Below are 26,415 nucleotides of genomic sequence, written 5' to 3' on the forward strand. Positions count from 1 at the left end.
TCCTCTCGGCTCATTGGTCAATCATGAGCTTTGTGTCCATATTTGAATCCTCGTTGCTAAACCATCGAGAGTTGTTGTTTGGCGAAAGCTCTGTTTAGCGTTTTTAACGTTTTTAATCAGACAAATAAAAATGGAATTGGATTCTCTGAACTACGCGGAGCTGCGCAAATTAGCCAAGAAGCTAAATTTGAAGGCTAATATGAAGGTAAGTAACAGAACGATCTTTAATTTGAATGATTTCCTAAACACTGAACGTGGTTAACGTACGGAAGCGTATTGCATTCACTTTAAATAACATTTTTAAAAAAGCCCTGACCGTTTTTGCAAATGATTTTTTTTTCAATCTCCGTTTTTCTGATTAATTTATTTGAAACCTAGTTTTTATTTCTTCGTTTGTCTGCCAGCGGAAAAAAAATATTATTTGAAAAACAACCCTCAAAATAAATTCATCAGAATAACAAAGTTGGGAAAAATAAATCGAAAAACCACTAAAGAAAATCAATTATTTAGAAAGAGTTTAAAAAATGATTAATTCGAAAAACAACCCCAAAAATAAATAAATTTGTAAAAGTTTCAGGGCTTTTTGGGGATTTTTAAAGTGAATGCAACATGCTTCCATACAAATGTGTATTTGTTATTGCAAAGTAATCATCTAACTGCTTCAAATGTGTGCAAATAGGCTCCCAGGTTATTAAATGCCATCAAGAAGGTTTATGAGCAACAAAAGGACACCGACAAAGACAAGGTGAACTTCTACTTTTGTCAAACAAGAATAGCGCGATTCCTGTTAACAAAGATAATTTCCCCCATTATTTTTTTAACCAGGTAGAAGAGATGGAGGCCGACACCCCCGCCGAGATGAAGCCAGAAGATCCGAACGAGGTTTTGGTCAAGTCGGTGTTTGTTAGCACACGGCGAGGGAAAGTGAAAAGCCAAAATAAAAGATCACAATCTGATGTCAAAATGCACGATGAGGTGAAGGAAGCTCACTATAATCTGAGCTCAAATCTGTCAATTCTGTGCCAGATTGAATATTTCTCCTCTAAAGGTGGTCGGTGAAATGGTTCCACTGGTCCAAACCCGCAAAAAAAGACGGGTGTCTACCCATTCCGAGACTGAGACGAATGAAGAGAACGCGATTCCCGTCCAATCTTCAAATGTGGATGAAGCAGGTCAGGAGAAACTCGATACTGTTATAATAACTTGATTGAACCAAAAACAAACAAAAAATCACGGTAAGAAATTATATTAAATAAATAGTTTTTGTTTGTGAATGCATCTAGAAAATAATAGTCATCTGTTTGAGTTTTTTTTGTCAAAATGAAATTTAGCAACCAGTTAATCAATAGATGATTCCTATAGACTTTTTCTTTCTATATATTTATTGCTTGGATTTAACATTTGACTACAAAAATCCCCCCAAAAGATCTTTTTTTTCAGCAATTTGCAAGAAATGTTGTTTTAATAATGTTTGTTTTTGGCGTACAGTGACAATTCACTTTGAAAAGCAAGTCATATTTTTAATAGGTTTTGCACCTTGTCAAAATATTCCATTATTTTGAAATGAGCGTGCTCACTTCCTTTTCAGCGACACGTCTTTTGTTTTAACCAGCGTAGACGTGTGTTAGCTAAAACCAAAACGGTAGTAATAAATTATTTGTGGTTTTTACTTCTTTGCAAGAATGAACTATTGGAAAAAAAGGAAAATATTTGAATTATTAAGCCTCATTTTTCAAAATGCTACTAGGGAAAAAGGCTGCGAGAATCTGAAAATTCTATTAACCCACCACAAAATCGTGTTTTCAACAAATGTCAACTCTGTCTTTTGTAGGCAAAGTGCCGCTAGTGGCCAAACCATGTAAAATCCCCCGAACAAAGGAGAAAAGGACTGCTCTGAAAGCAGTCACGCCAAGTAAGATCTCAATTTCCCTCCCCAAAAAATGCATGACCCAATGAGAACACGCCACCATTATCTTCATGATCTCAGACTTCCAAAAACTCCACAACGCCCATTTTGACAAGCTAGAGTCCATCGACGACTACCTGCAGAGGAAGAACGGCAAGAAGACGGCACCTGCACCCGCCCAAGAGACCAAAGTACCGTCCACTTCCACAAGGTGTCGAGCGACCGAGCGGGACGGGGCCTAAGTGACGTTCCTTGTCGTCCCGCGACGCAGGTGGCGAAGACCGCTCGCGTGTCCTTGTTCAGCCCGGCGCCCCACAGGAAGAAGAACGAGGCCGGGTCCAAAACCAAGATGGCCGACAAAGGCAAAGATGTCGTGTTCAAACCCAACGTGATTTCCACGAGAAGGATTAACATCAGGTGAGTCCTGACTGAATGGAAACATAAATTCTCGTAGCATTACGATTCAAATCATCTAATATTTTGACTATAAGACCTTTTTTTTCTTTCTATTGTTGGCCTTTATTTGACTGGACGTTGAGGAAGGTGTTTATCTTGAGAATATTTTTTTGACCTCGCCGTCCACGCAGGTTCTCCGAGGCGACGGTGGACAACGAACACAAGAGGTCGCTGGCGAAGACCCCCGCCCGCATTTCGCTGGCTTTGGCCACCAGCACGCCCAACAGGGCCACGCCCCAGGGAAGGAAATCGGCTTGGTCCGCCATCACGCCTTCAGGTGTGTTCGGCAACCTAACAATTGCTAAGATGAAGTAACGTGACAGTCAAGTGACCAAAACCTCTTTTATACTAAGGCAAAATAGACTAATTAAGCATGTGATTAAAGTAAAAAGACATAAGTAAGTAGTCGACATAAGTAAGTAGTCGACATAAGTAAGTAGTCGACATAAGTAAGTAGTCGACATCAGTAAGTAGTCGACATCAGTAAGTAGTCGACATCAGTAAGTAGTCGACATCAGTAAGTTGTCGACATCAGTAAGTTGTCGACATCAGTAAGTTGTCGACATCAGTAAGTCGTCGACATCAGTAAGTCGTCGACATCAGTAAGTCGTCGACATCAGTAAGTCGTCGACATAATTAAGTAGACAACATAATTAAGTAGACAACATAAGTAAGTAGACAACATAAGTAAGTAAAGTAAGTCGTCGACATAAGTAAGTAAAGTAGTCAAGATAAGTAATGTAAGTAGTCAACATAAGTAAAGTAAGTAGTCGACATAAGTAAAGTAAGTAGTCGACATAAGTAAGTAGTCGACATAAGTAAAGTAAGTAGTCGACATAAAGTAAGTAGTCGACATAAGTAAAGTAAGTAGTGGACATAAGTAAGTAGTGGACATAAGTAAGTAGTCGACACAAGTAAGTAAAGTAAGTAGTCGACACAAGTAAGTAAAGTAAGTAGTCGACACAAGTAAGTAAAGTAAGTAGTCGACACAAGTAAGTAAAGTAAGTAGTCGACACAAGTAAGTAAAGTAGTAAGTAGTCGGCATGAGTAAGTGAAGTAAGTAGTCGACATGAGTAAGTCGTCAGGTACAAAAAGTGACTACAGTGGTTAGCAGCCTTTGGAGTTTTAGTACAAATGCAAGACAAGAAATGAGGTCCTCCCAGGTGCAGACCTCGACTTAATTAAGGTGAACCTACTCTAACAGCCAACTTTGTGTATTTACCCCTATCCAAAAAGCAGCATTTGTGTTCACCGGCAACACCAGCGTCACTCCGGGAACCCAAAAGAAAGCCGTTTTCGACCTAAAGGCCAGCCTGGCTCGCCCCCTCAACTACAAGCCTCACACGGGTAAGATCTGCTTAGCATTTGACGGCACGTAGCCCGTACGCTAACCGCATCCAACGGCGTCCGTTTGCGCCGCTAGGCAAGCTGAAGCCGTTGGGGGACGAAAAACCCGTCACGAAGACTTCGCTTCTCGAATCACGCAAACAAAACTACAAACAGCACCGAGTCCAGACCAGGTGAGTGTCAAAGCATCCGCCATTGGCTCAGAGGCTGCCATTGACGGTGCTTGACGTCCAATCCATTCAAAGTCTAAACGCGTTTAAATGCAGTCAAACTGAATTTTGTTTTTCAGGGAGGAGCGACTGCTCAAACAAGCAGAAGAGAGGCAAGCCAAGAAGGCCAATTTATTGTTCGCACGACGAGGATTGGCAATGAATTAAAACTTTTGGGCTCCTGCTGCTTCCTGTGAATATTTTATCGTGTATGTGTAGACTCTCCAGATTTCACCTTGTTCAACTTTTGCATCGTTTTATCGTCTTTGTGTTTTTATTTCACTTTGTTTTCAGAAAGTTCCTCTGTAAATTGCTCTAAAAAATCCATTTACTTCTGTAATCTGCTGGTTTGTTTTTGCAATAAAAACACTGCATTGTGTTGTTACTATTTGAAGGATCTTTATGTCAGAATTTTATTATTCAATCATTTTTAACACGGGGTGCTGGAGCCTATCCCAGCTGACCCCAGGCTACCTGCCCCAAAGTCAGATGTATAAACAACCAAAACACCATTGGTGACCCTTATTCATAAAATTGGACTCATAGTTCATAACAGTTTTTAATGTTTAGCCTAGATTTTGTGATTCTAATTACTATTACTAAAGGTGATAGCGAGCCCTCTTTACGTGGTGTGGGAAATTTTTATACCACCTGACTAAAAAGATTTAAAAAGCTCTTTTCATCGTCAGAAGTGCTTTTCAGAGAATCCCGTCACTCACCCGGGTCCTCTTCACGCCCAAAAACTACCCACATTCTCTCTGCCCCTGGGGAAATAGCAAAAACAGCCCACTCGTAGTAGTATACTGTATTTCAATTTTGTTTTTTTTAGTAGTGCCCGTGAAGTATCCGCGCGGCAATGCTCAACGAGACAAGCGGACATCCGGGAACTCAAGTCTTTTTAGTTGTTTTGCTCTCTAACTGTCTCCGAACGGTCTTTTATCGTTTTTAAAACCTCAATTTATTATTTAGAACCACGCGAAACAGCTCTCGTGGGAGTTTTGCTTTAAAATGCTGACTGAAAGTTGAGGTTGTCTGGCGGCACTCGCCTCAAGTGCTCATTCGAGCGTAGTTGACGGGATGCTCGGAAAGGACAGTACTTACAGAGAGGTACGTTTTTTAATAATAATAATAATTCATATTGTCTCTGAAATACTTAAAATAGGCCGACTTGAACGTTTTGTTGCCCGTCAGTTGTGAGTCTGGGAATGTTTCCTGCACGTTTGATATCATGTGATCCACATGCAAGCGCAGGAAAAAAGGCTTCCTGAATGAACGAGCTGACTAGGCTTTTTGAAGTATACGTTCTATTTAAAAAATGTGTTGAAATTGTCTTATTTCCAATGAATTGGACGTCTATAGCCGTCATTGACGCTGAAAAAGTTTAAGTTTAAGACCTCTTACTCGTTATAGTGTGACTTTTTGGGCTTCAATTTTTTTTTAAATATTACCAATTATATATGAGATCAATTAGAAATAAATACACAGCCCATATATTTTTCTTTTTTTCTGCAGTATTTTAATCACTGAACTATTTTCAACGATAAACGTGCATTTAATTTAAACGGAACGGTTATGTTTGGCTTTCATTGACGGCATTAGATGTGCAACCCATTTTAGTTGGGATTCAAAATCAAAATAAGCATTTTGCCATGTATTGTTTTGACACCACAGTTCAACGATGACGATGTCCACAACGAAGAAATGCGGTCACCGGACTTTTTCCAAGACGACGGCGAGGAACGGAACGAGAGCGTTCCACTGGGTAGAACTTCTTGTTGTCCCTCGTACTTCTGGCCTCTGTTGATTTCTATTTCTCAATCCCATTTCAAGTCACAGCGTGTGTTTTGCTTTTCAGGGGAAGACAATCGCGGCAGCACGCCATCCATGCGCTTAAGCAAGACGTGCTTGAAGAACGTTTTCACGGTGGTGCTCATCTTCGTCTACCTGCTGCTGACGGCCGTGGCCGCCTTCCTGGCCTACCAGACCATCTCCGACTTCCTGGAGAAGGTCAATCACCCCGTCATGTCCGTCACCTACAAGGAGGTGGACGCCTTCCCGCCGCCTGGTGAGTATGAAAATTGCATTTTTTTCTGTTAAAATAAAGCAGAGCTGACAAACGTCAAAAAACAGTAGTGGGTAAAGAGAATTTTCAGATTTTGTGAGCCTTTATCTTATTAAAAAAATATTTTTCTACTGCCACTACTTAACTGTTATGAATTCAGGCCAGTCCTTGAGACTGGTAAGCGACCAACAAAATATTCATATTAATATTCTTTGTACAGCACAAATAGGAGGAGATGAAAGATGGAATTTTTGCACTTGAATTCATGAGTGGAAATTGCAGAAAAGGTCCAAAATTCATTTTCTGTACCACTTATCCTCACGGGGGTGCTGGAGCCTATCCCGGGCAATAGGCATGGGGGCACCTGATTGGGTGGCCAGCCAATCGCAGAGCACAATGATGCAAATAAGCATTCACAATCATGGCCAGGGACGATTTAGCATACAATTAGCCTAGCATGCATGTTTTTGGGATGTGGGAGGGAAGCGGAGTACCCGGAGAAAAACCACGCAAGCTCGGGGGATTATGATTGGACATTTATCGCCCGGCAGGTATCGCTCTGTACCCGGGAAACGCCCGACTCCTGAGCTGTCGCCACCACTTCCACAACGACATCCCGCCCCTGGTGCACCCCGGAGAGCCTCAAGGGGGCGACTGCGTCCTCAAGGAGGTGACTTATCAAGGGCCTTTCACCAACGGGACGCAGGTGGGCGCTAAAATGGCCGTCGTCTCGTCCGGGGCAAGATTTTTTGAGCGTCTCTCTCGCCACGCAGAAAACGGCGCTGGTGGTGCAAGGGCCGTCGGACGTCCGCAACAAAGAGGTGATTTTTATGCAGTTCAGTCAAAATGAAACGGAAGAAGACTTCAGCGCCATCACTTATATGCCCTTCGCCAATTTCAGCCAGCTGGAGCAAAGGTTAGCATCCAATCGGATCGCTCTGTCTATTATTTTTGAATTTTAAAAAAGAAAATTTCATATTGAGAGGCTCCAAAAATAGAATTTTTAGGTCGACAACATTTTTAGTTGGCGATTAATCTCATGGTCGATTAAGGGGTGATTCATCTAATGGTCCATTGGTTGTCGATTATTCTAATGGGGTGATTAGTTGGCGATTAATCTCATGGTCGATTAGGCGGCGATTAATCTAACGCTCGACCAGTTGGCGATTAATCGAATGGCCGAATAGTTGGCGATTAATCTAATGGTCGATTGCTTGTCAATTAATCTAATGGTTGATTAGGTGGCAATTAATCTCATGGTCGATTGGTTGTTGATTAATCTAATGGCCGAATAGTTGGCGATTAATATAATGAGCGATTAGTTCGCGATTAATCTAATGGTCTATTGCTTGTCAATTAATCTAATGGTCGATTAAGTGGCAACTAATCTCATGGTCGATTAGTTTTTGATTAAGATAATGGTCGATTAGGTGACGATTAATTTAACGGGTGATCATTTGGTGATTAATCTAATATCTGAATAGTTGTCGATTAATCTAATGGTCGATTAAGTGGCGATGAATCTATTGGTCTATTAGTTGGCGAATAGTTGGCGATTAATCTGATAGTCGATGAATTTCCTCAGTTTAAATGAATCCAAGTTCATGAGGGACTGCGAGAGGAACTACTCCACGTGGACCTTCTCCGGCGGCTTCCGCACGTGGGTCAAGATGTCCTTGGTGAGGACGTCGGGGAAAAGCGACCAATCGGTGGAGTTTCGCCAAGAGGTAAGAGCGACCGCATTCCTTCCAAAAGTTTGGATCTCCCCCCAACGCCGCCGCTTTTGTGTTTCAGTCCACCGTGGTCAAATTCAACGACAAGAGGCCCGAACCGGAGAGGAGCAATCAGCTCTTCTTCGTCGTCTTTGAGTGGCGGGACCCTTTCATACAAGAAATCCAACTGGTATGTCCGCCATTTTGGTCTGCTTTGCCCACAGTTAACAAGTGTGGCTTTCTTTTGACACTGAAACAGATCGTGACGGCGAACCCATGGTCGTCCGCCGCCATTCTCTGCGGCGTCTTCATGGCCTTCTTCAAGGCGGGCAATTTTGCCAAACTGACCGTCCAGTGGATCATCAGAATGCGAAAGCGCCATTTGCGGACCAAAGCGCGCTGATTGGGCGCCATCAACTGACTAAACTGGGGGTGTCGGATCCATTTTTGAGGTCCTTTTAACCTTTCAAAAGACCTTTTGAAGTCTTTGCGTTATTTTCAGGGTCAAAACATTTTGTTACGCAAACATTGTAGTACGAGACACTTAAATATTTTCATGTGCTGTTTGTTTTTCAGAGATCTTACTACATGTGTTATGTTGAAATGAATGTTTAAATATGTTATAATGGTAATTGTTGTTTTTATATATGTACTTATTTATAATTTGGATGTTCTCCGACATACTTTTAGCAACAATTGTCAGCTTTATAGGACTAACACGGAACACTTCACCTTTGTTTTATTGTGTTTTGCAGTGTTGAGGATTTGTGTGATTGGATTAAAATTATATGTATGTAAAATATCTTTTTATGAGTTCAGACTTCATTATTTTTTACTTTTGGGGTGCTTTATACGTTTTAATGTCCACATTTCTTTATGTGATTCAAATCACAGCCCAACAAAGTCATCGTACATTGGCTCATATTCCAATCTTTCATATTTTCTAGGTTTGTACACATTTTCACACAAAAATGACAAAAAAAAGACTTAACTGTTTACTTTATACGCTTTAGTTCTTTTAGAATGTTTTAAGTTTCGAAATATACGAACTCTGGTATCACCATTCCTCGTTAGTATAGTGGACAGTATCTCCGCCTGTCACGCGGAAGACCGGGGTTCGATTCCCCGACGGGGAGATTTATTTTTTTCTGTTATTCTTGTACCAGACTATAGTAGTACTTATATGACCACTTATTAATGTTGTTGACTCGCTATTTATTAAATATGTGTTTTTGCACTTCACGGTGAAGCTTTATATCTCATTGTACTTATTATATATGACAATAAAGGCATTCAGGCGACGAGCGACTTTTTTTCCAATTGTGCGTCGACGTACTTTTACGTCACTTCCGTTGTCGTGCGACGCGGGGGTCTCTCTTTTCCTTTTGGCTGGTGGAGAATGTTGTTATCACTGCCTTCTACGCGGGACAAAATATGGAACTCCGGACACTTACTTAATTCATAAAGGTAGAAAATGAACCCCATTTTACCTATAAAATGAACAAGACTTTTCAACAAAGCTCCATGTTTTGGGTTGCCTTCACGAAACTCAGTCGTTACCTTCGTTGCCGTGGCTACTATGCTAGCTTCCTTCCAGTCCATTGTGCTCACTTTTATTTCAAATATTATTATTACAATGTAAGTTTTATTGTGTTATAAGATAGATGCCCACTCGGGGTGTACTCGGCTAGCACTTGGCCATTGTTTAATAACAAAAACACAAGTTGACCATGAGGTCGGCTAACCCAAACAAATGGAAAAAAACTACGTATTCGCTATGACGTGGGCACCCTGACAAAAATAGAAGTCATTTAAATATGCATTCATTTATTTTCTGTATCGTTTATCCTCGGAAAGGTCGCGGGGTGATCTGTAGTTTATCCCAGCTGACTTCGGGGACATCCTGATTTGGTGGTCAGCCAATCACAGGGCACAAGGAGACAAACAACCAATCATACTAGTTGCTAGGGATTATTTAGCGTCAATTAGCCTAGCATGCATGTTTTTGGAATGTGGGAGTTAACCGGAAAACCTGGAGATAACCCACACAGGCCTAGGGAGAGCATGCAAACTCCACACAGTGAGGACCCACCTGGGATCGAACCCTCGACCCTAAAACTGTGAGGCCAACATGCTTGACCACTCATCTGACGGGCTGCCATTTATAATTATTTTATTATTTTAAATAAAAAAGAGGCTAATAGAACCATAGATGGCCCTTTATACATTTTTCCAAGATTTCAAATAGATACGCACTGATAGAAGAAGATGCAAACTATTATGTGGCCCATTGACGTGACCAGGGCAAAATGCAGTGACTTTGACAACATTGTAACATGAAAAACTTATCATTTGAAGTACTGTCAAGCTGTAAATGTTTTTTTCTTCTCCCTGTGTTTTCAGATACGGACACATTTACCGCAGTCAAGATGACGAGAGACAGGAAGTGCATCCTCTGCGAGACGGTCCACGCCTCCAAGCAGGTCAATTGCTAGTTCAGGGGTGCTCAAACCTTTTTGCTCAAAGATCTACTTTTCAACGAGCCAACATTGCGTGATCTACCATTTTTATTTCCGAACCCCTGATAAAGCTCCAGTAGTTAAGTATATGCTGATGATATTCCTCATGTGGCAGGACCCAAAATAGTGTAGGCAGGTAGTAATCATGATTGGACACGCGAGGGCGCTGTTTCCCAGCTCAGGTCCAATATAATTTTTATTTTTAACTCGATCAAATCTCACTGTCATACGAGCTACCAATAGTACTTTAGGGATCGATGTATTGAGCACCCCTAATCTAGTTGATATATAACACAACTACTACTTTTACTACTACTACAGCTCCATCTAGTGGATGTATAACACAACACTACTACCCTACTACTACTGCTTCATTTTATAATCTGGTGCACCTTAAATATGAAACAAATTTTAAGATAGGCCATTCATTGAAGGTGTTTCTTATAGTGCTGGATATATTTGAAATATATAACAATTTTATTTTGACATCATTTCCTGCATGTGGGTGCAACGTTGTTCCCAAACGTGATTTTTGAACACTTTGTGGTGTTTACTTCCTTTTTAATGGAACTTTAAACCGATTAAATAACCAGGAATGTCCCTTTAAAAATACTTTTTGCCTTTAATCTCAGAATTGATCAAACTGACCATCTACTCATTTTTTTTGTCGATACACAGGAGATGGACGAGCACATGAGAAGCATGCTGCACCACCGCGAACTTGAGAAACTCAAAGGGCGGTAAGTCCATCGGAAACCCGCACAGCTGTCCCCTCCATTTCAGTCGTTTAGGCTTAATATTATGTGGGTCAGTGTGAAACACATGAACGCACCGGCACGTGCTGGTCGGGGCTGGAAAAAAAAAATGGGGGGCGGCTTCAGCTGTTCCAAGTGTGACACGTATATTTAGACGCTAGCCTGCCGGATGCCCGAAAAGAGGCAGCTGTCTGGCTCGTGACTTTTAAAGGAGTATGCTAGGGGTCAGTGTTGAATATTTTTAACCTTCTAAGCTGATAAAAGTGATAGGACCAAAGGGCATGAAAGAGCGGTCATTCTTTAATGGTGAGTCACGATCCTCTACGGACAAGACTGGTAGTACAGTAGGTTAGTAGAGTGTGCTACAGCACACTAACAGGCCGAAGGCTGTCAACGGGCTTAATTTGGAGCTTACAGGCATGATAAATTCACAAATTTCTGCCTCCGGGAATGGAGACCGAGCAATTGGTCGCCCCTGATGTATATATATTTTTTAAATCTAGCGCCTAGGATTGATAGAAACCGCCCCCCTGTTACATAGCTAACAAGTTTGAGGAAAATCCGTCCACAAATGACAGAGGAGTAGGGATACAAAGTTAGCGTCCACAAGAACAACAACAACAACAATTGATTTGACAGAACTTTAGCCTGTAAACAAAAAAATGCACAGGAAAGTACAAGCATGCTAGGCTAATTGAATGCTAAATTGTCCCTGGCCATGAGTGTGATTGTTTTTTTTGTGTCTCCTCGTGCCCTGCGAGGGTGGGTTTTCTCCGGGTATTCTGGTTTCCTCCGGCCTCCCCAAAACATGCATGCTAGGCTAATTGCATCCTAAATTGTATCTAGGTATGAGTGTGATTGGTTGTTTGTCTCCTTGTGCCCCGGAAATGGCTGGCCACCGATTGAAGGTGGGTTTTCTCCGGGTATTCCGATTTCCTCCCGCGTCTCCAAAACATGTATGGGCGGCTAATTGGATGCTAAATATAGCTTTGGGATTGACAACTCAGTAGTTACTATTGGGCAGCCCGGCGCCTGAGTGGTTGGCACGTTAGCATGCTAGGCTAATTGGATGCTAAATTGAACCTAGGTATGAGTGTGATTGGTTGTTTGTCTCCTCGTGCCCCGCAATTGGCTGGCCACCGATTGAGGGTGGGTTTTCTCCGGGTACTCCAGTTTCCTCCCGCGTCCCCAAAACATGCACGGGAGGCTAATTGGATGCTAAATATAGCTTTGGGATTGACAATTTAGTAGTTACTATTGGGCAGTCCGGTGCGTGAGTGGTTAGCATGTCGGCCTCACAGTCCTGAGGTCGAGGGTTTAATCCCAGGTCAGTCCTAACTATGTGGAGTTTGCATATTCTCCCCAGGCTTGCGTTGGTTTTCTCCGGGTACTCTGGTTTCCTTCCACATCCCCAAAACATGCATGCTAGGCTAATTGGATGCTAAATTGAACTTAGGTATGAGTGTGATTGGTTGTTTGTCTCCTCGTGCCCTACGATTGGTTGGCCTCCCATTCAGGGTTTCCCCCATAGTTGCCTAGGATAGGCTCCAGCACCCCCCGCGACCTTTGTGAGGATAAACGGTTCCAAAAATGGATGGAACAATATTTTTTATTTTTTATTATCCTTTATAAAAAGTGGGTCATGACCTAGTTCTATCGGGCACGAGAGTAAAACAGTTTGGGAATCTCGTGCTCAAAGGGTGAGAAAAGAGCGACCAAATATGTTGGGAGACAAGGTGACACATTTGGGGGAGGTTAGGAATCAGAGGCAGCTGCCCACTCGAGGATTGATTGCAGGCGACGTCGGCGGGAGGAGGGTCGGAAAGGGAGGCGGCTCGGGTACTGCCGAAAACAGACCACGCCAAGCTAGCTCTCAGAGTGCAGGGGACGCCATCATGAGCGAACGCTAAGCCCAGCGCTCCGTAGCCGGCAAGCTCCGTTAGCGCGCCGGCTCCAGCCCGCTTCTGCCGCAAATGGGCCGTTAGGAAACCTCCAAATTTCACAGATCAGGAAGATAATTGTTTTTTTTTTAACGTGAAATTTCAAGTTAGCCACCTCCTGATCTGCAACCACTAGAGAATTTGCTGTTAAGTGAAGAAAATTAGGGATTGTCGAGAACTCTCCTCTTCCTAGACGTCGCCGGATTTAGCCGGACTTAGCGCCGCCGGGATGCCCGAAGCGAGTATTGAGCGTCCGTTTTCGCCTCTTCTCCCGCGCAGGGACTGCGGCCACGACTGCCGGGTGTGCCGGGTGTCGCTGGTGAGCCTGACGGAATACGCCGGACACATTTCCAGCCCCGCGCACAAGCAGAACGTGGAGAAGGAGAAGAACGCGCCTCGCGGCGACAGTCGCCACCAGGACTATTTTGACCACAACGTGGTGGAGCTCATCCACAAAAGGAAAGAGAAGTTACGGTAAGACCAAATGGGATCTATTCTCCATTTTATTTTTAGCGACAGGGTGGAAAAACTGGACCCACATTTGGATTGCTAGCATTTGCCTGGTTTTTTTATTTACTAATTTTCCCAGCAAAAAAGAGACTGGTTATACGAGTCTGGATTTTATTTTTTCAGATTGGATTTATTTGATTTGGGGTTTATTTTCTGGGTCACCAGGTTTAGAGTTGAAATTAATTTTTGTGAATGACTATAATGTATCCCCATGATTTTGTATCATATATACATAAATAATATAGTTATCATGAATCCGATAATAAGGTAAATTTGTCTTTCCAATGATGTAAAATGGACCTGACAGATGTAAAATTTATTAATAGATACTTCTTTCATCCATAAAAAAAGTATTGTTATAAACATGCTAAATTTGGCAAATTTACATTGGAAAAGACTCCTGATTTCACTTCCTGGGCCAACCACTAGGGGCGGAGTTCTCACTATGCATTGTACAGGTTGTAAAGCAAAACAAAGGAAAAACTATTTAGTAAATGTTAATTAATTGGTCCATTCAGTCTTAGAATTGAGTTTTTTCTTGCATAATGTCAATTTTATTCAAATTTGAGGCTCTAAATGAGTTTAAAAATAGAGAGAGAATCATTATCTCTACACTGATTTAATTACTAATCTTGATAGGTTCAATCATTGTGATTGAAAAGCCGTTATCATGCTATCTATCGTCACATTCTTATCGTGAGCAATCACAGGCTTCTCTTAGCCTCTGCCTCAGTCCAATTAGGGCCAAGCTCCAATTTCACATCTGCTGCCAATAACAGGAGGGCGGGATTTATTGCCAGGCTGATCTTTTTTTAAACCCTCGTTCAAGCTAACTTTCTGTCCAACTGTTAGTCAATTTATCGCCCTGTCCTTCATACTGTATATCCATTTGTGGCTTTCACATTGCAGATGTTTAGGTAAATAAAATGCGTTAAAAATGTGTAAAAAGCCGGCCCTTGATCTCGATATTTGCTGGTCCTCGATTTTTTTAAACAATAGACCACATGTGTCAAAGTGGCGGCCCGGGGGCCAAATCTGGCCCGCCGCATCATTTTTTGTGTATCCCGGGAAAGTAAATGATGAGTGCCGACTTTCTGTTTTAGGATCAAATTCAAATGAAGAGTATAGATGTATATTAAATTCCCTGATTTTCCCCCTTTTAAATCAATCATTGTGATTTTTTAATCCATTTTTTCTGTGTTTTTAGTTCAAAAATCATTTTGTAAAATCTAAATATATATAAAAAAAAATAAAATAAACATTGTTTTAGATCTATAAAAAACAGAATATTCAGGGCTTTTTTATTTAAAAAAAAAAATCTAAATATTATATCTAAAATGGTCCGGCCCACGTGAAATCAAGTTGATGTTAAAGCGAACCAACCTGAGTGTGACACCCTTGCAATAGACCTTTAATAATCCATTCAATGTTACACTGAATATTGCCAGTGAATCAAACTACTTCGAGTGCTATAAAAATATTGACAAATATGCTAAAAACTAAAAAAAATAAAATTATTTTTTATTTTGTTTGACAGAAAGTCAATTCACACAATTAATTTTAGGATAGTTTCAATGTGAGCCAAATGTGAGCACTCACTAAAGTCAAAGTGCATTGACTCCCAAACGTAACGTCTGTGACCAAACGATAGCAACTAATGCTAGCCATATTTGTCAAAATGGCCTTATATTTTCACCCAATTGACTCATCATCTGCTTTTGACTTACAGCAAAGAAAAAGAGGCGGCGACCGCCGCCAAGCTGGCCAAAGAGGCCGAGGAAACCAAGAAACGGAGCATCCTTCAGAGAATAAAGGAAGCTAACGAACGCAAGCAGCTGGAGCAAGGTGGGCTGCCTTTCTCCAACGGCCGCTCGTGGAACTCTCAATATTACTCTTGGAATAGGAGCCAGGAGCAAATCCCCAACGGTCCCAATGGCCCCAACGGCGCCCCCTGGAACAACAAGAGCGCCTCTTGGCACGCTCAGGCTCCCCCTAACCTGCAGAGGCGGGGGTCGCACGAAAGCAATCCCGGTCGTATGCCGTGGCTGAGCAACCAAGGCAGCAACTACGGTTTCTACGGACGGAACAACCTCTCCCAGTTCTCGCTAAATAACCGACCCGATCAAGGGTCTTTTCAAAGGTACCCGCCGCCACCGCGGCTTTTCGCCACCCCCGTGAGCAACCACAACCCGAAAACCCCGAGCGAGGGGACGCCTGCGTCCAAGCGGAACCCGAAACTCGCCGAGACCTCCCGGTCGTGTCCGTCCCTCGACGGCAAAACGGGTTCTCGCTCAAAGTTGACGGAGAAAACCCCCAAAGAACCCGGAAAGCAGGAAAAGGCGGCAGAAGCGCCCACCTCCACTGAGCAGGGAACGAAGAAGGCGCTTAGAAATCAACACAAAAACGACATCCCGTCCAAAAGCCACGAAGAACTACATCCCCAGCCCCACAACCGGGGAACGAAGACCCCTCCGATTGTAGCCCCGCCTCCGCAAACAACTCCTAAGCTTCCACGAAGCTCCAAGAAGTCCTCGGGAAGGAGGAGCTCTTCGGACTTCTCCCGACCGGCGACCCCACCGCAAGCGGAACCCCGCAACGACCGGGCGAGCGTCCCGACGACGGAGAACGGCCGTCACCGCAACGCCCCCAAAACCAAATCGGGCGATCGGGCCCGAGAAAAGCTGACCGCCTCCTCCGCGGAGAGCATCGATTCCCTTCAGTCCCTCCACGTCAGCACGTCTACCTCCAAGAAATTCAAGCGCGCCGCCCCCAAACCCCACGAACGCGTCAAGGACACGACGGACGCCAAAGACCGCGGCTCGGAGGGCGAGCCCCCCAGGTCGGACAAGGGCTGCCCCAACGTAGCCGAACTGGACCTGCCTCCCGTCCTGAAGCGCGACCTGACCAAGCGTATCGGCAGCAAGACGGGCGGCCACGAACCAAACCTCCACCACGCCAGACGCATCCGCAACCTGAGCGAGTTGAGACGCAGCGACGGCGAAAAGGACTCCGGGATCAAACCCACGGTGCGCCAACTCATCAGCTCCGCCGGATCGCGGCGGAAAGTAAACTGGGACCAGGTGTACCAGGAGGTGCGCAAGAAGCAGGACAAGGGGAAAGGAATGCCCAGGTAAAATCCCACTCATTGGCCGTCGTTGACCAATAAGAGGCGCTTTAAAAATCACAACACTCAAGCTAAAACACGTCAAAATTATTCCTCTAAAATTAGTTTGCTCCATGTCAAGTTTATTTTTGGCCCAAAAAGTTCACTTACTTGCCGCTATTGTCGGTGCTAGACGTCCAATCCACTATGAGTGGGAGGAGCTAATGAAGAAAGGGCACCCACAGCCAGCTTAAGTCAATTAAATATTTACTATCATTGTCAATAGCAGTCATTGACTTCATTTTGGATCAATAACTTGCGATTTTAGGTCACTTCTGATCAATTTTGGATCATTTTCTATTGATTTTGAGGGACTTTAGTCCTTTCCTGCTGATTTTTGGCCACTTCCAGATGATTTCCTTTTGGTTTAGGAGCATTTTAGGGTTCATTATTCACTCATTGGCTGCGGGAGCGAATGAACCAATGGGATTGTGGATAGGTAATTGATCACATAGCTCACAAACATCTGTTTTGGTCCAAAAATTGAAATGATTCAATTCGGTACATGCATTAATCCCTCGCCATTTTGCGTTTCAACTTTCACAGTCAACCTGTTGATTTCCCGCAGGTTCGGTATCGAAATGGTGTCAAACGAGGACCACAGTCAGGAGGAGAACGACTTGGCCACGCTGGAGAACTTCCCGTGGGAGTCGCTGATCGAGAGCGCCACTCCGGCGGCTTCATCCCGCAAACGCTCTCTCTCGGAGAGCAGCCTGGCCCCGCCCACCGAGGCCTCGCCGCGGAGAGCCTCGGTGGCCCGGGAGAGCGCCGGACGGCGGATGTCGGACCTCGCCGTGGAGGAGGCTCAAAAGCGAGCGGACCAGCTGATGCGGGAGAAGATCCAAACGCCACGGACGTTCGGGGGGAACGGAGCCGAAGAAGAGCAGGTGGACGGGCAGGGAACGGCGAAACGACGAAGGACGCCAGGGGTAAGTTCGTTGTGCGCTTATGGGGATATGAATTGTGAAAAAAATTATTGTATTCCATCTGGTAGGATGTTTTGAGCCTGGATTCTTCAAGTGTGGAACAAGATGTCAAAAGAAGAAAGACCAAATCGAAAACAGGTTAGATTAAATAACTTTATTCATCCCGTATTCGGGAAATTTCATTGTAGCAAGAGGGTGAGAATACAGACACAGAAAAATATTTTTTTTTAGACATAAATAAATAGGTCATGAATAAGTTCAATAATTAAGCGTGTTGCTGAAATATGTTGGTTTGGCATTGAAATTGACCCCAAAATATTGCTTGTTTAACTGCATTTAACTACCTGTGTCAAAGTGGCGGCCCGGGGCCAAATCTGGCCCGCCGCATCATTTTGTGTGGCCCGAGAAAGTAAATCATGAGTGCCGACTTTCTGTTTTAGAATTAAATTAAAATGAAGAGTATAGATGTATATTAAATTTCCCAATTTTCCCCCTTTTAAATCAATAATTGTCATTTTTTAATCCATTTTTTCTGTGTTTTAGTTCAAAAATCATTTTGTAAAATCTAAAAATATATTTAAAAATAAGCTCAAATAAACATTGTTTTAAATCTATAAAAACCTGAATATTCAGGGCTTTTAATCCAGTTCTTTTAATCCATTTATATTTAAAAAATCTAAATATTATATCTAAAATGGTCCGGCCCACATAAAATCGAGTTGAATGCGGCCCGCGAACCAAGCCGAGTCTGGCACCCTTGGTCTAGGGAGCACTCAATTAATACAATCAGAAAAAAAAAAAGTTTGAGCCTCAATTGTACTTCATTGCAATTCATTAACCGTAATAATGACGCAGTACAAATGTGCCTAAGTGTTTGATTATCGCTGGTTCGACAGACCGCGTACACATTGACCAACTTTTGGCCGTCTCGCTTCGAGAGGAGGAGCTTAGCCGCTCGCTGCAGGCCGCGGACGTCAACCTGGTCCAAGCGCAGGCGGCGCTGGACGCCGCGTACGTGGAAGTACAACGAGTCATGGTGGTCAAACAGCAGGTACGCACGCACTGGCAAAAGACAGAATTCCTCGGCGATGTCTTTTAGAAAACAGAATTTCTTCCGAGAATTCGTACAAGTTTTATTGTGTTCAATTTGGTTTGTTTTTCAGATTACCACCGAATTGAGCTCTCTGCGAGAAAAACGGATTTCTCTATTAAAAGGAATGCAAGGTATGAAATGATGACCCTTATTAATAAATATACATATATATCATTTAATCTGAGCGCACATTTATTGTAGCACTTAAACATATTAGCACAAATGACAAGAAATATTGCTCTAACTTCAAACAAAAAAATGCCTTTAAAAAATATGATAAAAATATTTTTTTTGTTTAGCCATGGTTAAAAGTAATAATTGTAAAATAATGATACAATTGAGAAAAAAATGCATCTGTTATCGTAACAATAACAGTTTTTGGGTTAAGTATAGCCTAAAAAACTTGCTAACACGTCAAGTCGAAACTCTTGTTAAATTGTCCAAATGCTCTTATTTTGAAACTGAAAGTTTTGTGGAAAAATTGCCATTAAATTTGTCCTAATATGACATTTTTTCTTTGCGTGTTGTTCAAGCCGGCAACCCCAACGTGGCCGAAATTCCCCCGATAGGACCGAAACAAGAGCCGACCGACGGCGCGGAAGCAGAAGACTCCGCCTCCAATCCGCCGCCTTCCGTCCAGAGTAACCCCGCACCCGCACCCAGCACCCCGCCGCCACCCGCGTTCTCCGCCACCGTCAAGGAGGAGCCCCTCTCTCCCGTGCATATCGCCTGCGAGTCGGAACCGGGAGAGAAATTCACCCTCCCCGAGCCCACGCTCAAAATGGAAGACGCCACCTTCACGGAGAAATCCGTTCAGGCCACCTTCCGGGACGAATTCCTCCCCGACGTGAAGCCGGCGGCGGCCGCCGACCGCTCGCCGTCCCCACCCTCGGAGACCCCCCGTGCGGCCGACGGTTCAGAGGCCCGTGGCGGCAAACGGGTGCGCAGGTTGAAGAAGAGGAAGGTGCTGGAAAAGGCGCACGGGAGCCCGCCGCCGGAGAGCAGCGACACCGAGATGGACGCCAAGCCCAGGTGGCCGCGAACGCAGCGGCGGGCCAGCGGCGGAAGCGGTGTCGGAAGCGGTGGCGGCGGCGGCAGCTCTCAGGTCAGCACGTCCGGGATGCCGCCGGGACGTCGCGCGGAGATGGAGGAAGGCGGCGAGGATCTCAAAATGGCCGCCCGGCCGGAAGCCAGCATCCCGGACCGGTCCGAGAGCGACAAGCCCACCGTGGCGTGCAACGAGGTCACGTCCACCAGCGACATGGACGTCTGTAGATCGTCTGAGAGGTGATGAAGCCTCCGCCTTAAAGGGACAGGCCACCATAAATTCGATCAGTCATTAGTATGGTATTTGGGTCATTTTGGTAAAGCATCAGGAAGGTGACAAGATGCAGTTCGCCGATTTATATTTCATTTAATATATATTTTTTAACTATTGTTTTTGCTAATATTAAGTAAAAAAGGACATCTAGGTCGTAGCAAATTATAATATTGTACCCTAAATGACCCAAAATTATACTGTAGATGGACGCCATGTCTCAATTACAATTATGTACTGAAATTAATAGGTTTTTTTGCTTATTTATCCAATTAAAGTGAGCTTATCCTGCAGAAAGGAAAGTTTTTGGGGGAGTTATTAAAAAAAATCAGTTTGATTCCAAGTATTTAGTGTCAAAACAAATTAAAGTCCGCTATCAAGCACACTTAAATAAATTGGCAACTTTTTCTCCGCAGTGAAATGTCACTTCCAAGGATATCGTGGAGCCCTTCCTGTAAGTTTGACTTGACAACTTGTCCACTTTTTCCACTCGTCTTTTCAACGTGGTTTAATCAAACCCGCATTTTCTGTGCAGGTCCGTCGACCGGCGTCTTCGAAGGCCACCAGGAGGCGGTCAACGGCATGCAGATCCACAACGGGCTGCTGTACACCTGCTCGGGCGACCGCACCGTCAAGGCCTTCGACCTGCTGGTGGGAACGGATAGAATCTCGATGGGTCACCTGCGATTTCCCGACATTCACTTTTTTTTCCGCTCTTTGCAGAGTCGCAGGTGCGTCGCCGTCTTTTCCGGACACGCGTCCAAAGTGAGCTGCCTTCTGGTCTCGGCCGCCCCCTGCCTGCAACACCGCCTGTACACGGGGTCCAGCGACCAGACCATACGTTGTTACAGTCTTAGGGTAAGTGAGGATTGACTGACAGCTATTTGGGTTTTCATTCATGGATTGGACGTCTAGTGCCATCAATGGCGCTGAAAGATGAGCATCCAAGGCCACTTTAAGTGAATTGGACATCTATCATTGTCAATAGCAAGCATTTTTTTTCCACTTCCATTTTAGGGTACTTTTCAGATCATTTCCTATTGATTGATTTATTTTAAATGTATTTTTATTTATTATTATTTTTACATTTATCTTTATGGGATGCTTTTTGTCGGTTCCTGTTGATTTTTTTCCCCATTAAAAATGTTTTTTTTTTAAATTTCATCATTTTCATTTCCGCGTTTTTGACAGCAGGGGGCGATGAAACAATGGGATTGCGGATAGGAAATGGAGCAAAGTGCAATAGTGCACACTTGAGCACACGACACACAAAAATCTAGTTTAGCTGAAAAAAAAAGAGCATTTTTGCCATATGAAAAGGCAGGCAGAACAACCCCGCGGGCCGTATCCGACCCCCTGGTGGGCCACTTCCGCCCCACGGGCCACAGGTTTGACACCTATTCTAGAATATTCTGCATCCATGCAGATTTCAGCATGAAAATAACATAGTTTGAACACACACAAGCAAATAGTTTGGCCACATCCAAACGTTCCTGTTTGCGAAATGTCGTAAGTGACGTGTCAATGTTTTGTTTTCAGACGCAGGAATTGGAGCAGCAGTTCAACCTGGCCGATCGCGTCCTGTGCCTGCACAACCGATGGAACTTCCTGTACGCCGGTCTGGCCAACGGCACCGTGGTCACTTTCGATCTGACGGTCAGTAACGACGGCGCCGGCCGGGCCAGCGCTTGGACTCAGGCGTCCTCCCCCGTCCGGCCCGCAGAGCAACAAACAGCGGGACGCGTTTGAGTGCCATGTCCCGCGAGCCGTCAGCTGCCTGGCTTCGTCGCGCGAGGGCTCCCGCCGCATCCTGCTGGCGGGTTCTCACGACAGCACCATCAGCGTACGGGACGCCAAGACCGGGCTGCTGCTGCGCACGCTGGGGGGACACGCCAAGACCGTCCTGTGCATGAAGGCACGTCGGCGGCAATTTAGCTTAGCTGAATTGCTAATATTATTAAAATAATAACCCACATTTGTGCTTGCAGGTTGTGAACGACCTGGTGTTTAGCGGCTCCAGTGACCAGTGCGTCTATGCCCACAACATCCTCGTGAGTCCTCCATTTCAAAATGATTGGACGTCCATCGACGTCAATGGCAGCCAATATATGGAGTCCTCTTAACTAGTCTTAACTACCATTTTAGGATCCAGATTCCGATACTTAGATACTCTAAATAGACCACACTTAAAACATATAATATATCAAATAATATACATATATTTATATAAATAATATAATAAATATATAGATATATATATATATATATATATATATATATATATATATATATATATATATATATATATATATATATATATATATATATATATATATATATATATATATATATATATATATATATATATATATATATATACCATTTTTTTAATAGTGCAGAGCTGCTAAATATTACAAATCTTCCATAGTTTACTATGCCAGTCTTTCCCAAACTACTAAATGCGCGTTTTGTATCAAAACTAGAAAAATAAAATAAAAGCAATGTATTTTTCAGCAATTAACATTTTTTTTAATGTTGAAAGTTTTCGTTTTGAACTTTGCATCACGATTCAATTAAAAAAGCAATGCCATGTTTTCAATTAGTTTGGCATTTTTAACGCGTTGGCAAAACGTTCCATTATTTTGAAAGGTAAGTCGCGTGCTCACTTCCTTTTCAACGACACCTGTGTGTTGTAATCAATTGTTTGAAGGCGCTTGTGTATGTTAGCTATGTCCACCAAACGAAAACGTGAGTAATATTTGATTTGTTGTTTGTGTTTTTATTTCTTTGTAAGCTTTAATTATTGGAAAAAGGGAAACTATTTGTAAAGCATTCGAAAATGAGACCGTATTGAGCTTTAATTTCGTTACGCATCGCTGGTCTGCAATCGGAAAATTCTCTTTACCCACCACGAAATATAATTTTTAACTTGAATTTAAAAGAATTAGTATCATAGTTTGGTCAGACATTGCCTAAAAATAATTGTGAAACAGGTTAACAAAAAATAAATAAACAAGACTAATACAAACTGCGAGAATTAGCTTAGTACGTTAGCTTAGCTGATGTGCTAATCGCCGTTTAGCAAAACAAGCCAAGTTCACTAGCCTACTTTTCCCTCTTTCATGCTCCTGTCCAATCCTGGCTGGTATTACCATTTGGCATGTACATGTATTCACCATTTAAAGCCTAGACTCCATGAAAAAAAAATATATTTGTTCAATGAGCAGATTAAAAACCTCAAAACAGCCCAATAAATGCTGCTCAACCATTTTTTATGTAACCCAAAATAGAACTTTGAACTATTTGCTACCCTAACTGTCTTGTAGTATCCATACAAATATTAATGTTAATCCCAACATTTTCCGTGCAGACCGGCGAGCTGGTGCACGTCTACGAGGGCCACAGCCACGCCGTCACCGTGGTGACGGTGATTGGGAAAGTGATGGTGACCGCCTGCCTGGACAAGCAAGTCCGTATCTACGACCTCCAGGTGAGCTAGATTTTCGCCATCCGCTCAGCAAAATCCTCCAATTTTCCTTCCACCGATTAAAAAAACAATATATATTTATGACCCCTCTACAGTCTCGAGAACTGCTGCAGGTCTACGCGGGCCATTCGGACATGGTGACCAGCATGGCGGTCCACCAAAGCCAGGTAAAGGTGTTGACGTAGGCAGGAATGAACCCAAAAAAAGGTGAACTGTGTCTTATTTGATGATTGATTTATTTGGGCAGATCTACACCGGTTGCTACGATGGCAGCGTGCAGACTTTTGACTTCAACCTGATGCAGAACTACCGCTGCAAGGTAAGTGAAATACTCATTTTTACGGACGTCCCTAAACGGGTCGGCGTAAAAATCGAAAAGACGCGAGACAAAATGGAGTCGAGAGGAGGAAAAAAAACAATGTTATATGGCGTCAATTGGTATTTCATTCTTTTTAATTGGCCACCTTGCCAATAACCCAGCATCTGTAAATATTACAATCAAAAGTAATGCTTAATGATTTAAAGTTTAGACCTGGGGGAATAAAACAATGTCAAATTAAACAATAATGAAAGATCCCAAACTCTACAAAAAATATTTTTCATAGCTAATCCTGTCCCAACACGACAAAACTATATAAAATCATTTGATCTACTATTACTACCATATTTTTCGATAAGCCAAATAATGTACAAAGAGGAAAAAAGATGTCAGACTTTTGGGGAAAAAAAAAAAAATCATTTGATCACAAACCAAAAACAGACATACTTTAAAGTCACAATTGTAAAATGGCGAAAAATAATGCTAAATCTGTAAGCCTTTTTTTAAAGACAACTATACCCTAAAACAGGGGTGTCAGGCTCGGGTTGGTTCGCGGACCGCTTTAACGTCAACGTGGGCCGGACCATTTTAGATATAATATTTTGATTTTTTTTTTTATAAATTGATTAAAAGAACTGGAGTAAAAGGCCTGAATATTCCGTATTTTATAGATCTTAAACAATGTTTATTTTAGCTTTTTTTTTTTAAATATATTTTTAGATTTTACAAAATGATTTTTGAACTAAAAACACAGAAAAAAATGATTTAAAAAATGACAATTATTGATTTAAAAGGGGGAAAATCAGGAAATTTAATATACATCTATACTCTTCATTTTAATTTGATCCTAAAACAAAAAGTCAGCACTCATGATTGACTTTCCCGGGCCACACAAAATGATGCGGCGGGCCAGATTTGGCCCCCGGGCCGCCACTTTGACACATGTGCCCTAAAAGACGACAACGTAACAGCCTGTCGTGGTCAGCGAGAAAACTTGTGTATTAGTCGCAGGCCCAGTCAAACAATGTGTGCAACTTATAGTCCAGAAAATGCGGTAAATACAATAGATGACAACCAAAAAAAAAACCACCCGCCGTCCCCCCTTCAGTGGCACGGCTGTTCGCTGGCCTTTGGCGTCCCGGCGCACCTGCAGCAGCACGCGCTCGCCGACCACGTGGCCAATCAGCCGACGCCGCGATGTAGCTGGAAGAACTGCGAACAGGTTTTCTGCCCCCGCGACGCCTCCAAGCAGGTACGCCTCCTCCGCCCCTCGCTCGACGAAGCCCCGCCCCCTCCCCGTTAAACGAACGAACCCCGAGCTCCGCTCTTGTCCGTTCAGGCCGCCCTGGCGCACGTGCAGCGGCACGCCGACGAGGCCCGGGCGGAGCCTTGATTGGCCCCGCCCCCTCCCCGCCATCCGTCTCCCATATTGGGCAGAAGTTCGGGGGCCTTAGCCTTCCGTGTTGGAATCCAACGTGAAGCGTCTCCGAGTCCCAATTTTTAATTTTCTACGTCTCCGGAAGAGCGCGGCGCCCACGGCGACCGCTCTTTCGTCTTTTTTTGCACTGACCAAACACACGATAGTCGTCGTCTTTTTTTTTTCCGGAGGAAACGTCAACGCCGCCGAGAGCGTGAATGCCGTGCTTCTGGAATCGGCTCGTATGGCATGGGATTGTTTTTATCGTTATGACGTGTCTTTGCGAGCAACCCCGTCATTTGATTGGATGGTTTTTTACTTTAAAAAATAGATGTTTTTTTCTTTGAAGTCGACCACTGGATCGGTCAGCTCTCGTTAGCGTAACAGAGCGGTTTGTCTTTTTTTTGGGGGAGTCGTTTTTTTGTTTTGTAATCACGTGTGAATCACCCAAAAAGTTGTAGCGTTAATACGTTTATTATTATTATTATATTATATATTTATTTAACAAGATTTTAGACAGACTACTTAGTAACTCTGGTAAATTAACAATGGCGACACTTAAATTAGGGTGATATGGATTAATCATGAAATTTCAAATGGGCTGGGGTAGGCTCTAGCACCCCCGTGAATCTTGTGAGGATAATTATGCAGGACGGAAAATGAATGGATTAGATTTCCAATGTATATTTTGATTTTTTTGAATTTTTTTCCTCCACCAAAACCAGATAAAGCTAAAATCCAGTTTTAAAAATTTAAGTATTCAATTTTGATTAAAAATGTACTGTAATATCCGGACTATAAGACGTTACTTTTTGTCTCCTGCAGTTTATGTTTTTGGGGGGTGTAAATATCCCGGACACTAGAGTTTATAGCTCGGTCGGTGCACCTTATATGTAGAGAAAATTAATATTAAAAAAATATGCCTAAAAGAAATATAAATAAAGTGGGAAACCTGTTTTAAATATCGTATTTTTCTCAGCCAATTTGTGCTCTCAGCACTCAAATTAAAATGAATAACTACAAAATAATGCGTAATCTATTTGGTTGCTAGATTTCTTTATTGGCAAAAACAACAATAACAAAAAAAACATTATTTTTGCGAAAATAAATCCAAATTGCAAAGTGCGTTTTTTTTTTCTTTTCCTTTTTTTTAAAAACATTTCAGGGCCGTTGCTCAGCGTTTTTTGAGGAAATTGGACAGGCTGTGGTGCAGTGTCGTGTGGTCGTTTGTCGTTTTTTTTTTCTGCCGTGAAATCGAAGTGTTGTGATGAAATAA

At 43.0% G+C, this 26,415-nt stretch overlaps 3 protein-coding genes and 1 non-coding gene across 4 annotated transcripts; all 4 read left to right on the forward strand.

Moving 5' to 3' along the window:
* Positions 1 to 2: 2 nt before the first annotated feature.
* nusap1 (nucleolar and spindle associated protein 1) lies at positions 3 to 4,312 on the forward strand. The gene is made up of 11 exons (XM_077621167.1): positions 3 to 205; positions 680 to 745; positions 826 to 975; positions 1,049 to 1,172; positions 1,832 to 1,912; positions 1,988 to 2,097; positions 2,178 to 2,323; positions 2,494 to 2,639; positions 3,602 to 3,709; positions 3,786 to 3,882; positions 3,999 to 4,312. The coding sequence occupies exons 1-11, from the start codon at positions 131 to 133 to the stop codon at positions 4,084 to 4,086; spliced, it is 1,191 nt and encodes a 396-aa protein (XP_077477293.1). The 5' UTR covers positions 3 to 130; the 3' UTR covers positions 4,087 to 4,312.
* Positions 4,313 to 4,770: 458 nt separating this feature from the next.
* On the forward strand, positions 4,771 to 8,494 carry pacc1 (proton activated chloride channel 1). Its single transcript, XM_077621083.1, has 8 exons — positions 4,771 to 5,025; positions 5,590 to 5,680; positions 5,774 to 5,983; positions 6,532 to 6,686; positions 6,754 to 6,896; positions 7,566 to 7,707; positions 7,775 to 7,882; positions 7,952 to 8,494. The coding sequence occupies exons 1-8, from the start codon at positions 4,996 to 4,998 to the stop codon at positions 8,093 to 8,095; spliced, it is 1,023 nt and encodes a 340-aa protein (XP_077477209.1). The 5' UTR covers positions 4,771 to 4,995; the 3' UTR covers positions 8,096 to 8,494.
* Positions 8,495 to 8,756: 262 nt separating this feature from the next.
* Positions 8,757 to 8,828, forward strand: trnad-guc (transfer RNA aspartic acid (anticodon GUC)). Its single transcript has one exon. It is a non-coding gene; the product is annotated as a tRNA-Asp (tRNA).
* Positions 8,829 to 9,056: 228 nt separating this feature from the next.
* znf106a (zinc finger protein 106a) lies at positions 9,057 to 25,583 on the forward strand. The gene is made up of 21 exons (XM_077621357.1): positions 9,057 to 9,159; positions 10,096 to 10,175; positions 10,890 to 10,951; positions 13,186 to 13,380; positions 15,146 to 16,546; positions 17,148 to 17,508; positions 17,574 to 17,643; positions 18,402 to 18,556; positions 18,669 to 18,729; positions 19,132 to 19,885; positions 20,333 to 20,370; positions 20,452 to 20,567; positions 20,640 to 20,774; positions 21,456 to 21,572; positions 21,640 to 21,831; positions 21,905 to 21,967; positions 23,287 to 23,406; positions 23,499 to 23,570; positions 23,651 to 23,722; positions 24,831 to 24,974; positions 25,062 to 25,583. The coding sequence occupies exons 2-21, from the start codon at positions 10,122 to 10,124 to the stop codon at positions 25,113 to 25,115; spliced, it is 4,236 nt and encodes a 1,411-aa protein (XP_077477483.1). The 5' UTR covers positions 9,057 to 9,159; positions 10,096 to 10,121; the 3' UTR covers positions 25,116 to 25,583.
* Positions 25,584 to 26,415: the final 832 nt, after the last annotated feature.

Source organism: Stigmatopora argus, chromosome 15, assembly GCF_051989625.1.
Source record: "Stigmatopora argus isolate UIUO_Sarg chromosome 15, RoL_Sarg_1.0, whole genome shotgun sequence".
Lineage (NCBI taxonomy): Eukaryota > Metazoa > Chordata > Actinopteri > Syngnathiformes > Syngnathidae > Stigmatopora > Stigmatopora argus.